General features: G+C 36.5%; 1 protein-coding gene across 2 annotated transcripts in view; it reads right to left on the bottom strand.

Annotated features, from left to right (window-relative positions):
* Hdhd2 (haloacid dehalogenase like hydrolase domain containing 2) overlaps positions 1-12,586 on the bottom strand; it is a 49,589-nt gene that overhangs the window by 2,949 nt on the left and 34,054 nt on the right. For both annotated transcript variants that reach the window (XM_033757571.1, XM_010621662.2), the window contains exons 5-6: positions 5,520-5,736; positions 3,132-3,195 (exon numbers count right to left, since the gene is read on the bottom strand). In XM_033757571.1, coding sequence (XP_033613462.1) covers positions 3,132-3,195; positions 5,520-5,736 — 281 coding nt within the window. The remainder of the gene's footprint in view (positions 1-3,131; positions 3,196-5,519; positions 5,737-12,586) is intronic.

Genomic DNA, 12,586 nt, shown 5'->3' with positions numbered 1-12,586 from the left:
AAAAGGAATGGAGTGAAGGAGGGAGGAAAGAAGGAATGCAGAGTGGTACTCCAGCCCAGGCCAGTAGGAGGAGGCCCCCCACTGCAGCCTCCAGGCCACTTCTGCATTTTGCCTTTATTTGTGTCTTCTCATCTCTTTTCTGCTATTTATTCTTTTGCTTTCTCCAGATTTTTTTTTTAAATCCAAATCCAGCTCCACTACCAACAGAACCAAAAACCCAAACCACCTTTTCCACATCTTCTCCCTATGCTGAAGAAGGTACTTCCTGTCTTACTGTACTACAAATTCTTACAGCAAAGGAGTCAAGGTCATCAATATATGCCTCACTCATCCTCAAGGCACCATCCATAGCATGATTCACACAGCAAACTCTACAGCCAGTTTTTTTCTCAAGCTTAAATCCCATTATGCACAAACTCCTTTTAGAGGTTTCTAGTTGGTCTCATAGTCAAATGACTAAGACTGCTATACCACCTACTACAGTACTTCCTGGATCCAGGTGTCTAAAGGATAAGTTTCTCAGCCATGGAATTAAGGGCCTCTAGAAGGTTTCTGCTGCTGCTGGCTCTGCAGATGAGGTGTTTTTGTTTTGTTGTTTTATTTTGTTTTGATACTGGGGATTGAACTCTGGACCTTGTGCTTTTGAAGCAGGTGGCAGCACCACTGAGCCCTGTTTTTTTTTAAATGAAGGAAAAATGATGTAAGTGGCTTTGATGTATATAGCACCTAGCACTGTGCCTAGCACACAGCAAGGGCTTAATTATGCTAGCGGAATAAACGAAACAGCTACCTCTCTCATGCCTGACTCACTGCAGCAGCCTGTGCCTCTCTGGATGAATAAATGATGAACAGGGAGAGGATACAGGGAACTATGCTGATGCTGTAAGATGAAGAGCAATCCCACTTTTTTATAGGTGAGTACTTCACATGCTAAATGGAAATTCTGATTAAGTCAGAAGTTTTTCAAATGTTTATTGAGCATCTACCATGTGCTACCCACTCAAAATTGCTACCCAACAAAATTGCTCAAGACTATTCACAAAAAGTAATTATTAATGAATGAATTAAAACACTGATAATAATTTTAAACACTGGGAAGCCTAGCACTTATATACAGCATTGGATTAAAATTTATTGACAGAGCTATTCTTCGTGATCTTAGAACATTGGCTTACTCTCAATTTTTCTGACCTAAGATCAACAGTACAAATGGGCTTGTTTTCATGAAATAAACTCAGCTACTTTACTAATTCCACACTTTAGATTTGACTGTTAGCCTCCTGGCTTCTCTAAGATAATTTGACAGCCCTGAAACAGGCTAGTCTAACAACTGCTAATCAAATTAAAAAAAAAAAAAAGTGGAGCCACTGGAGACCAGCTGGGGGATGGGTCATTCATGAAAACACACAGGTCCAGTTTTGATGACTGGTGTAAATCCTTAATTATCTGAGTTAAAGAAAGTAAATATTCATGGAAACAATACACTAGGCAAAAACAGTTATCTGAGGTTTATCTCAATGACCAGGAGATAAAACTGCAAAGGCTGGATAATGAAAACAAAGATGGAGGGGGGTGTGGTGAGGATGGCTATTTCTTCTTGACATTTTTCGTATTTTCTTTTTGCTCATGCAACAAAGCTGTAATGTTCCTGGGTAGGGGGATGATCATTTTGATGTAGGTATATGAAAAAAAGTCCCTGCTAATTCTGAAGTGACTGGTGACCCTCCAAATCTCTAGCAGTTTACTCCAGAGCCCAGGAGCGAGTAGTGCTGATATTCACTGTTCCTATTCAGCCTTGTCAAAACAAATACTTCTCAATCAACCATGGCTCCATCTACATTTTCCTGTTTCCATTTCTAAATTTCTGCAATTATGTTTCTTTTTGCAGTACTCCGACCTCTGCACTGAGTTACATCCCCAGCCCTTTTTAAATTTCAGACAGAGTTGCTAAGTTGGAGGTTGCCCAGGTGGGGCTTGATCATGATCCTCTTGCCTCAGCTTCCCAGAGTGCTAGGACTGATTGTAACAGGGATGAGGTACACAATCACATTTTTTTGAACAAACATCACAGGTTTCCCTGTAGTAATACTCTTGTGGCTTTTCTCTTTTGTAAACAGCATGTTCAACAGTTTTGCTACCATTATTTGAAACCAGGCCAATGAGCTCACAGAGAAATCTCTGAAACCGTTTTTCTGTCATTTGATTTATAAGAGCCTGATGAAAATTCTAGGATGAGATTTCTGTTATTATGTGCTATTAATTCCAAATTCAGTAGGTCCCTTTTGAGGGAGAGGTTGGAAGTGGACCTTTTCATCACAACTGGAAAAGCCCATTAAGTTCTCAAATGCAAAGGTATTCAACCCCATTCTCAGCTCCAAACTGTTCTTTCCTTAATTTGCAAAGACCACTAGTCATCTGATACACTGTATAGTGTACTGTGAGAGACACAAGGGGCCAGTACAATGGCATCATTCTCAAAGAGCCCACAGAAGCGAAGAGCTCTGACAAGAGTCACAAAGCTAGTCAGTGGGGAGTTGAAACCAGGACATGGGACATGACAAGTCTCCTGCAGTCATCATGCCATATGCACCTACTCCTCTCCAGGAAGGTCCTTTCTTTTCTGTAAATTTTTCTGACAGACCATGTAACAATAAACCTAATTTTGTTATAGGAAATAGTTCCTATTTAATCACCTCAAAGAGAAAGTGAAAAGCTAAGAAAAAAGTGCCATATATTTAAAAAAAATTTTTTTAATGCAAACATGAACATAGTAGGTCAGAACATTAAGCTAGCCAGTTCCTAAAGAAATTGACTTCATCAGCATAAGAGATACAAAATAAAAGGTATTTTCACAGAGCACCACAATCCATGGTCCTGTGCTCCATTCTTGTGGGGAAATGCACGGTTAACTCTGGGTATTAAAATATTGCTGGCCTTGATCTTCCTAGCTTTGTACATCATGGACACATCCCCCATTCTTTTCCCCTGTAATCCTATACCCATTTCATTTTTGTTTTGTGTAGAAAGAGCACTAAAGTGCCCAGGGCTCTGCCACTTCTGTAAAGGCTACTCTTGGCGACTATGAACTATGCCATCTTCTTTTTGAAAAAGTACAGACAGAAGATACCTACCGGTTTTTACTAAGACACCCAGCATGCCAACGTTCTGAGCTCCACCAACATCATCCCTGCAATCCTGGAAAAGCATAAAGAAGGTACTTAGACCAGGGTCTTCAGTCAACTTGTCAACACCCTTGATGATATGGCAGGCTGGGACAGCCTCCTGGAATCTTCTGTAGTTTTTGTGTAAGTTTTTAATGAAAGAGGAGAAGATGTAAAAAGGATGACTTCATATGTAGCACTCTGAAAAAGTAAATCATGTTTGGAAAGGAAAGTGCCAACAAGGCGAAAGGTGTACACTAGAATAAATAACCCCAGTTACTCATCACAGACAGCAGTGATGAGTCTTCATGCTTTGCCACACATATATCCATCATCTCTTCAAACAGAACATGGGAAAAATATCCTACAGATACAAAAGCTTTTGAGGTAAATAACCCAACTACTGTCAGCAAATGAAGGAGATTCAGAAGATTGGTTTTCTGTGGCCTATGTAGTTATCCTTATATTCTACCCAACTGCCCACAGAAAGTAAGATCGAGTCAAATAGAAGGATCACTTGTGCCCAAGACTTTGAAGTCAGTTTGGGCAACACAGTGATACCCTCTCTCAGAAAATCAAACCAAGGGCCAGAGATGTAGCTCAGTGGCACCATGCTGGCCTCACAAGCGCAAGGTCCTGAGTTTAATCCCTGGTACTGCAAAAAACCCCAAAACCAAATCAAACAAATTGTGTGTATCTGAGAGGAGAGAGAGAGAGAGAGACAGAGAGAGAGAGAGAGAGAGAGAGAGAGAGAGGGAGAGGGAGGGAGGCCTATGTTAAATGTAAGGTAATTAAAAATCCAATGTCTAAAACAAACATTAAGAAAAATCAACCCTCGCACCCCATACTTATAAGCAGAATTCATTCTGATTATGCTTGAAGAAAAGTTTTGCCTTAAAAATCATTAATATTGTTTATCCAGTTTCCATCTGATGGGCAAATGGGCTGTTTCCAATATTGCTCAGGATCAGCTCTTAGAATTTAGTCTCAGAATTTCAAAATCTTCATCCAGGGTTTAACTTAAAAGCTTTTCTGTTATAGCTAAATATTCCCTGTTGAAGAAGTGGGGATGAGGAGAGAGGAGGAAGGGAAGTAAAATGCATGAGGTAAAGGAGGGGACTGCCACTCTCTTGGATGACACACAACCCGCCAACCATCTGAACAGCTGTCTCATGCCCCTCCTCTCTCATCAGCCTCACTCCTGGTAGCTCTTGCAAAAAAGAATTCTGGCCACTGAGCATGGCACATGCATGTAATTCCAGCACTGGGAAGGTTGAGACAGGAGGATCGCTGTGAGTTTGAGGCCAGCCTGGGCTACATACTGAGTTCCAGGTCAGTCTCAACTACATAGTGAGACCCTGTCTCAAAAAGACAAAAAAAAAAAAAAAAAAAAAAAAAAAAAGAAAGAAAACAAAAGGTAGTGAGGAGATGGCAGGGTAGATGAAAAAATGAATTAAGATGTGTTATGTACCTGTACCAACTCCACAAAAGGAATGTAAACATTATATACTATACACACTACTGATGAGCTAAAATGAAACAAACAAACAAACAAACAATACATGCTAGTGGAGAGTCCAGATCCTGAGGTCTACTTTCAGCTGTACTGCTAATCAGCTACGGTAATAGGTAGGAGACATACCTCTCTGAGCTTCAGTTTTCTAGTCTATAAAATGAAGACATTTGGATAGGACAATTTTCAGTTACTTCCAGGCTCTCACATTATTTAAAAACGGAAATAAATCCTTGCCATCTTACCATGAGGCATGTACTTTGCAGCTCTTTCCCCATCATGGCATACAAAGGAAATATTTTTGCCCCATACACTAGAGCAAAGTGACATAGTGCTCAGAGCCATAGGTGACTAGGGCTTCTAAACAACCCAGGCAGAGCCCTGACACTGAAGGGGCTGAGGTGATTAATATCTTTATTTCCTTGTGACACAAGGACTGAGAAATTCTTCCATAAAGCATATGCTTAGGAAAAAGTAATGGCAGAATTCTTTAAGTATAGGTTGTTCTCTGCATAAGTAATATTAAAAAAATTTTAGATTTGTATAGGGGTTTCCTTCAGAAAGATATATATCTATATCTATATCTATATATATAACACTTAACTGACTTACAATATAAATGGTCTTAAAATTATGTATGTCCCATCACTCTATGGGGAATGTCAGAAACAATAAAAAAATGGTTATTGAGAAGAATGACACTAAACACTGACAGGAAAGCTTGCTTTACTTACTACTCTCTTTATTGTAAGTAACAGAAACTCTGCTTTCCTACAACAGTGTTTTGAAACTGGCTCTCCCAGTGTGATAGGGGAGTTCAGGGCATTGCCTGTGTTTCTACTTACATCTCCTATCATGACAGCTTCCTCAGGTTCACAGCCAGTGCCCCGCAATGCTTCCAGAAAGAATGTCTTCTCTGGTTTTCCCACTACTATGGCTTTGGTATCTGTGGCATACTCTAGAGCAGTCACAAATGGTCCAGGCCCCAAGGCTAAGCCATCTTTCCTTTTGTAATACCTGGCTTTGTGGATCGCTATCAGAGGTGCCCCATCCAGGAGTAACCTAGAGAAACCAAGAAAATGGAAACTGGCTAAAAGCAAGGCTTTTATAACTGAGAAAGAATGTCAGACTTACAAAGTGGTTTTATTTGCATTCACGGAAACAAATAGTTTCTTATTAACTTTTAATGACTTGCTGTCTTCTAATGAATTCACAAAGAACTACCGGAATTACACTCAGCTACACTAAAGAAAGGTGATAGATTATTAAATTTGGGATTGCTTCAACCTTTTACCTTTAGTGGTTTCAGTCTCTTTACCCAAATCACCAGGGAAAGAAAATTAAGAGAACTAAAGCTAAATAAGGCACTCGAGGGAAGAAGCTTAACTTAATGAGACGAGTTGTTTCAACTTTCCCTAATGGTAAGCAAGAGGCTCCTGAGCTTCTGACAATACATAACTGTTGCCACAGTGACATATAAAATGCAGTACTGAAATAGTTGCATTCCTGTTTCCTCTACTCCAAAATGTAAGTTTCTTTTCACTTCAGGAATTTAATAGAATGTTTCAAAGTTTCTATTTGTAATTTTCCCTCTTCACTCTACCTTTTGACTGCTTTCAACAGTTTTGCACATCAAGCCATCTTTCCAAAGCATAAAGACTTAGGGGAAAGTCTAAGGCAAACCCCAGAACAGGGCTGACTACACTCTCACGTCAAACAAGGGGTTTAGAGAGTTTTCCATCAGTTTGATAACCATATATTACATGTAGCTAAGCATAATCTCAGTGACTAGAGCACCATATAGTAGCTCTCCATGAAATACTTTCTGATCCTCACCTCTCCAAATCTGCCACCCACCTCAACAAAGAATCCTTTACTCACAGAGCAGTAGTCACAGATGGATTATTATCTAATGGAATGTGGAATATGATGTATGTCTTAAACTGCTTTTAACTCATGTAATAAATGACCTCACTAGCTTAATTTACCTTAACTCATCTACTTAGTTAAAATATTTAGTATGTCCATGGAGGAAGAATTCATCACATCTTATCCTTCACAATTATGAGTAATTAAGTGCTCGACCATGAAACTGCTAAATTATTCTTGTCAGTGGGCATGGAAATAACTTCCTGTGGGAGTTACAGAATTCAGACATTTATGATTAAATATTTTATTAAGTAAAAACCAATACTGGACAATTACAGGGACTGTTAGTTACTACAAAGTGCTCACAGCACAAGACTAATCCTTCAAATTTACTAATACAAACACATTTATTTCTGAAAGCAAATCTTGAAAAATAGCAATAGGAAACCTGCAAAGCTCCTGTTGGCCTTAAAGAACCACAGATGATAGCAAAGAGATAGCAATGGGTGATTCATCTATTCCCTTCTTCTACCCCACACTTATTTGCTTCTCTACCATGGAACTGGGATTCTTTATGCAACAGACCTCAATATTGCTTTCCACTTACATAGCCAAACTAAAACCTCATTTGATTTAGCTTTGTTAATATTTTATTATATAGTAGCTGGGGATAAGACTTATCAGCTTGATTGATGTGTATACTCAATTCCCAGGCAGTACTTACTGCCTTCCTTGGCAAAGGAGAACCTGTGAGTTCTTTTACATTTCTCTAAGTGGGAAGTGGTTCTGCACTAGACTAGCAAGATGCATGTCTCAGGGAAATGGCTCCTGCCTCTACATTTTTCTCTGCATAAGGCAAACAACACTGGATCTCGAAAGACATGAGGTATACCTAGGATGGACAGAAAGGGACACATTGTCTAGGACACAGATTAAAAGATCTTTTATAATTAAATATTTTTTAAAATATCAGAAATAGCTGAGCATAGTATTATATGCCTATATTTTCAGTACTTGGGAAGGTGAGGTAGGAGAATTACTGTAAGTTTGATGCCACCCTGGCCTATATAGGGAGTTCAAAGCCAGTATGGACTATATAACAAGACCTTGTCAAAAAATTCAAAAAAGACAGTCTAATAGTTGGGGTGGTTTTATTAGACAGAGGACAAATGGTTTGTTTTTCTAACATCAGAAATGACACATCAGCAAGTTTTGTAACTATAATGGAAAAGGGCAAATGAAGGCCCAGTATCAAAATCTCTCACTGTAAATTCCAGGAAGGCAAAACAAACAAACAAACACAAAACCTCAGGCAAGCTGGGCATGGTGCACACTTCTAATTCCAGCAAGCTGAAAAGCTGAGGCAAGGTAACTGTAAGGTCAAACCCAACTTGAATTTTCAAATGAGACCATCCAGAGATGCTCATTGAACTCAATCACACCAACCAGGAAGAGCTAGAGCCAGTATTGTAACCTGGAACATCTATAAGCTACTATAGAAGTCTTGCAAATATACTAGGCTATGTTTCTTTGAATTTAGAAATAAAGTTATTTACTACCATCACTTATACTGGAGGATCCTACAGTGCAATAAAGAAAAAAATGAAAATTTAAAAATTATAGGGAGATATAAAATTGTTATTTGTAGATGGCACAATTGTCTATATAGAAAATGTAACTCAAAAGATTCTGTAAATAAATCATTAGAATCAGCAAGTGCATGTAAAAGGGTTGCTGGATACAAGGTTAATATATAAACATCTGATGAAATTTATATATATTAGAAATTAAAAATAAAATTTAATTAAATATTTATACTACCATCACAAACCACAAATTACAAGGATTAACAAAAACTGCCTAAAATCCATCCTCTAAAAACTACAAAATGTTGATTAGAATATAAAAAAGAAAAACCTAAATAAATAAAAATATATCTTATTTTTGTAACACATCAGTCATAACACATTATAAGTAGAATACACATATTCACATGCAAATTCTACCCAAATTCAGAGATTCAATAAAGTATTAAGCTCTCAACAAAGACTTTTGGGAGGGGTGGAAATTAAGTTGACTCCAAAAATCTATATAGAAGTACAAATAATAAAGAATAGCTAAGACAGTCTTAAAGAAAAATAAGGTTGTAGGGTGTGCACTATCAAATATAAAACTACAGTAATCAAGATAGTGTGGGTAAGGAATCTAGAAACAGTCATCTCTATAGTCATCCAATTTATGTTAAAAGCACAACTGCAATTTGAGGGGGGGGAGAATGGGTTTTGTAATAAATACTGTTGAAACAATGAATATATATGAAGAAAAATGAATGCTCTTTTCATACAATTCACAAAAATTCAAATAGTTCCTACATTGAGTTGTTACATGTACAATAAAGCTTACAGAAGGAACATTTAAATGGGCACATCACAAATGAAGATATTCAATGGCCAAGAAGTATATAAAAAGGTATCAACACCTCATCAGAAAGATACAACTCAAGTTCTTATGCTTTAAACTAATTTTTTATCTCCAATGTATTTATTTTTATTATCTGGACTTTAATTAAGAAGTCTGCATAGCAGCTAGCCATTTCAAAAATGGAAAAAGCTTACAAAAAAATTTCTAATTTGACCATACTGTTCTTATATTACACATGCTCATGGCTCTAAGTACTGAGGAAGTATTCTGGAGTTACAGTAGTACAAATGTGGTGAAAAGAGGGGCCATTATTTTTTTTTCTATCTTTTTTCTTTATTAAAAAATTAAACATACTGGCATAATTAAACTTGTTATTTTTTCCTTAAGAAAGAGAAAATTCAAAAGCCACCCATTTACTCAAAATTCAAAAAACCCCACTTATGGTAATAAGTCTCTTCAAAATTAAAAAAACAAAAACAAAAAACAAAAAAACATTTATGGTAATAAGAGTCTCTTCCCCAAAGCTACAAAATACAAAATCTATCTTCACACCTCTGAGCTTTGGAAGACCCTGATACCCAGTGTCAATTACACAAAAGACTTTATTAATAAAGCTTCAAAGCATTCTTAAACTAGCTTCATTTATGCATATAAATGTAAAATTGTGTGATATGAAGGCAATACATTCTAATAAGCTACTCTAGAAGCTGAAGAACAGTTGCTCTAATTTCAAGAAAAAAAAATCTCAAACTATTTCTAGGTTAAGTAATTCCAAGCAGTATTTTCAAAACTCTTTTGACCTCGCAACTATACTTCTAGAAAAATAAATCATAAGGAAAAATCACATTGCCCAACAAATATTTTTTCAGAAATTTAAAATTAATTCAAAAACCTGGAAATAACTGCAATACAAAACTCATGGTTAAACAATTTACTGTTTCTTAAAATAAAATTATGTTCTAGGAATCAAATGTTTTAGAATAACATCTAAGATTAGAAAATAGGCACAATATATTGCTTTTTGTTTTGTTTTGTTTTTTGTGCTGTGGAATGAACCAAGGGTTTCATACAGGCTGGCAAGTCCTTTACCACTGAACCACATCTCCAGCCCTTGTTAAAATCGGGTTACTACATAGTACTATATCAGGGTTTATATTCTCACTTTTGTATGAGCATCTATGTGCACAGAAACAAACTACAAACCAATACGTTAACTATAGTTCTCTTTAGGTAGCAAGATTTGCTAATTTTTAGTTTATTCTTTTTTCAGCATTTAAAATTTTCCATGATGAACATATATTCCTTTTGTGGTTACATATTTTTTCATCTTGTTAGTACTAAATTCAGATTAGGCTATTTTAGTTGTCTATTTGTCTACATAGTCTTCCTCCTATCAGTGGCCATCCAATTTAATTATAACTAATCTGTTACTTAAATGCTCAAGTTCTAGGTTTCTAACTCAGATCAGAGGGTTTAAAAAATACTTGCTATAAGCTAGTAATACTGCTGTGAAAATCAATTAACTAAAGCTATGGATATCCATATGATGAATCATACATTACTTCTAATGAAAAAAGCAAATTGAATGTAAGTAGTACAAAACACAAAAATAACACTGTGTATTGTTTAGGAATACCTACATATGTTACTGTAAGTATAAAAAATACATAAAATAGGAACACTAAATTCATAATCTTATTACCTATGGATCCTAGGTAACTTTTCCTGGGTGAAAACTTGGAGGTATTATTTGCAGGGGCTATCAAATGTATGGATAATTTCTAAAATGATGCATCTTTTAAATCTTACAATGGTTGTCTCTTTTAGCTTTAGGTAAAAGGGAAAAGCTAACAGTAGCCCTTAGGGTTTGAATATTTTTAAGAAAATCCAAACCAAAATCATATTTATTCCTTAAAACTTGTTCATTTCCTTTACTAAAGTTAATTATTTAAAATCATTCTCAATTTCATTCAGGTACATAAGACATTTATATATGTATTAAATAGTACATATACACTGTACCATGTATTTGAGTGAGCTTCCTTAAAGACACAGTAAATGAGTCAGTATAATATGAAGGCTGACATCTGCCTTAATGCAACATGTCCTGAAACTGGCCTTCAAGGCAGCTAAGCAATGGGCTTTAACTTTCAATGTTTACTCTTATTATCAAGCTGACAGTAATCAGTGGTTCATTTGAGATGTCTATATTTACCACATAAAATCCAAACAACTGTAGTTACTGGTTGAACAGTGTAGTCTCCGTGGAAACATCAATATGCAAAAAAGGGCAAGACCTAAAATCTTTCTTAACTCACCATTCAGCTATTAAGTGCATTTATGAAATTAGAGGTGACCTATAAGTACACTGTAATGGTTTAAAATGCAATGTTTAAAAAAAATCAATATAGTTAAGAAAGTATACTAATTAGATAGCATCCTAGCAATTAAAATCAGTATCATGTCAATATGCATTTTTATTACCCCGTGTCTAATGTTTATCTAAAAGACCTTCCAACTTCCTATTAAATATGTCCCTCCCAAGTTACCAGATAAAACCAGTCAATACCTTCTCCTTGCATTGTGTGGTTAAAGGAATTGATAAAATGTAGCAGGGGTAAATTTAGAATAGTTTGGATTCTCTATTTCAAATGAATACTTACTTGGTATAAATTGTAGACCTTACAGGGTGCAGACAGGATAATCCCTACTAAGAAAATGAAGCAGGATAACTGAAGCAGGTGAAGCAAAATAAGTTTTAACGTTATATACTTTGAAGTATATTTTCAGCAATCTGGCATACCAGTGGATGTCTAGATAATTACAGTGAGTGAATTTTAAACAAAGGCTTGAGTATCACAGGGTTTGAGAGTCACAAATGAAAGTATATTATGTAGTTGCAGATTCGATTAAATGAAGGATATAAAACGACCATACACACATGGAAAAGGTGGCTATCCTCAAAGGGCTATTTCTGGCCACACGGATTTTAGATGAGTATTTATTTTCAAAATTGAACAATGTGGTCAAATGTGTAAACCTGGTATTATGTTTTAAAGTTTCCTACAAATATTTTGGCTGTAGGACATATACATCAAGAAAGGAATCCTCACCAGATTGTGGGGGCCCAGTCATGGCCCACTGGAGTTTGACATTTGGAAAATAACTTCTTCCTGTATAATTAAGGCATCAACATTTGCTACTTTTCAAGGAAACTGTTCCTTGAGCTTGTTTTGATTCTTTGACCCTGACATAACAGGAAACTCGTTAGCCGAAGATCTGATGTTATCTGTAAGAGTCAGGAAATCCGGTCTTTGCATAAAGATAAAAAAGATTGCTTGGTGTTTTCTGTTGTTGTGTGCCCTTAAAAGCTTCCTGTTGATGCGAGCCTATAAAAGGAGCTGTTTCTGTGAAATAAAGCAGACTTTTCTTCGTCTCCACTCAGGCTTAAGTGTTCTTTCCTTTCTCAATCCTCACTCCCCGACTCAGGCATGTTCGTGTTGTGACGGCTGGACTGCCACACCAGATATGGTGGTACACATCTGTAATCTCAGCACTCTGGGAGGCTCAGGAAAGAGGATCTGAAGTTTAAGCCCAGCCTGGGCAGCTTAGTGAGTTATTG

This window comes from Fukomys damarensis, unplaced genomic scaffold (assembly GCF_012274545.1).
Source record: "Fukomys damarensis isolate Sample0158 unplaced genomic scaffold, DMR_v1.0_HiC HiC_scaffold_30, whole genome shotgun sequence".
NCBI lineage: Eukaryota > Metazoa > Chordata > Mammalia > Rodentia > Bathyergidae > Fukomys > Fukomys damarensis.
The sequence above is the reverse complement of the archived record's forward strand: the minus strand, read 5'-3'. Positions and strand labels throughout refer to the sequence as shown.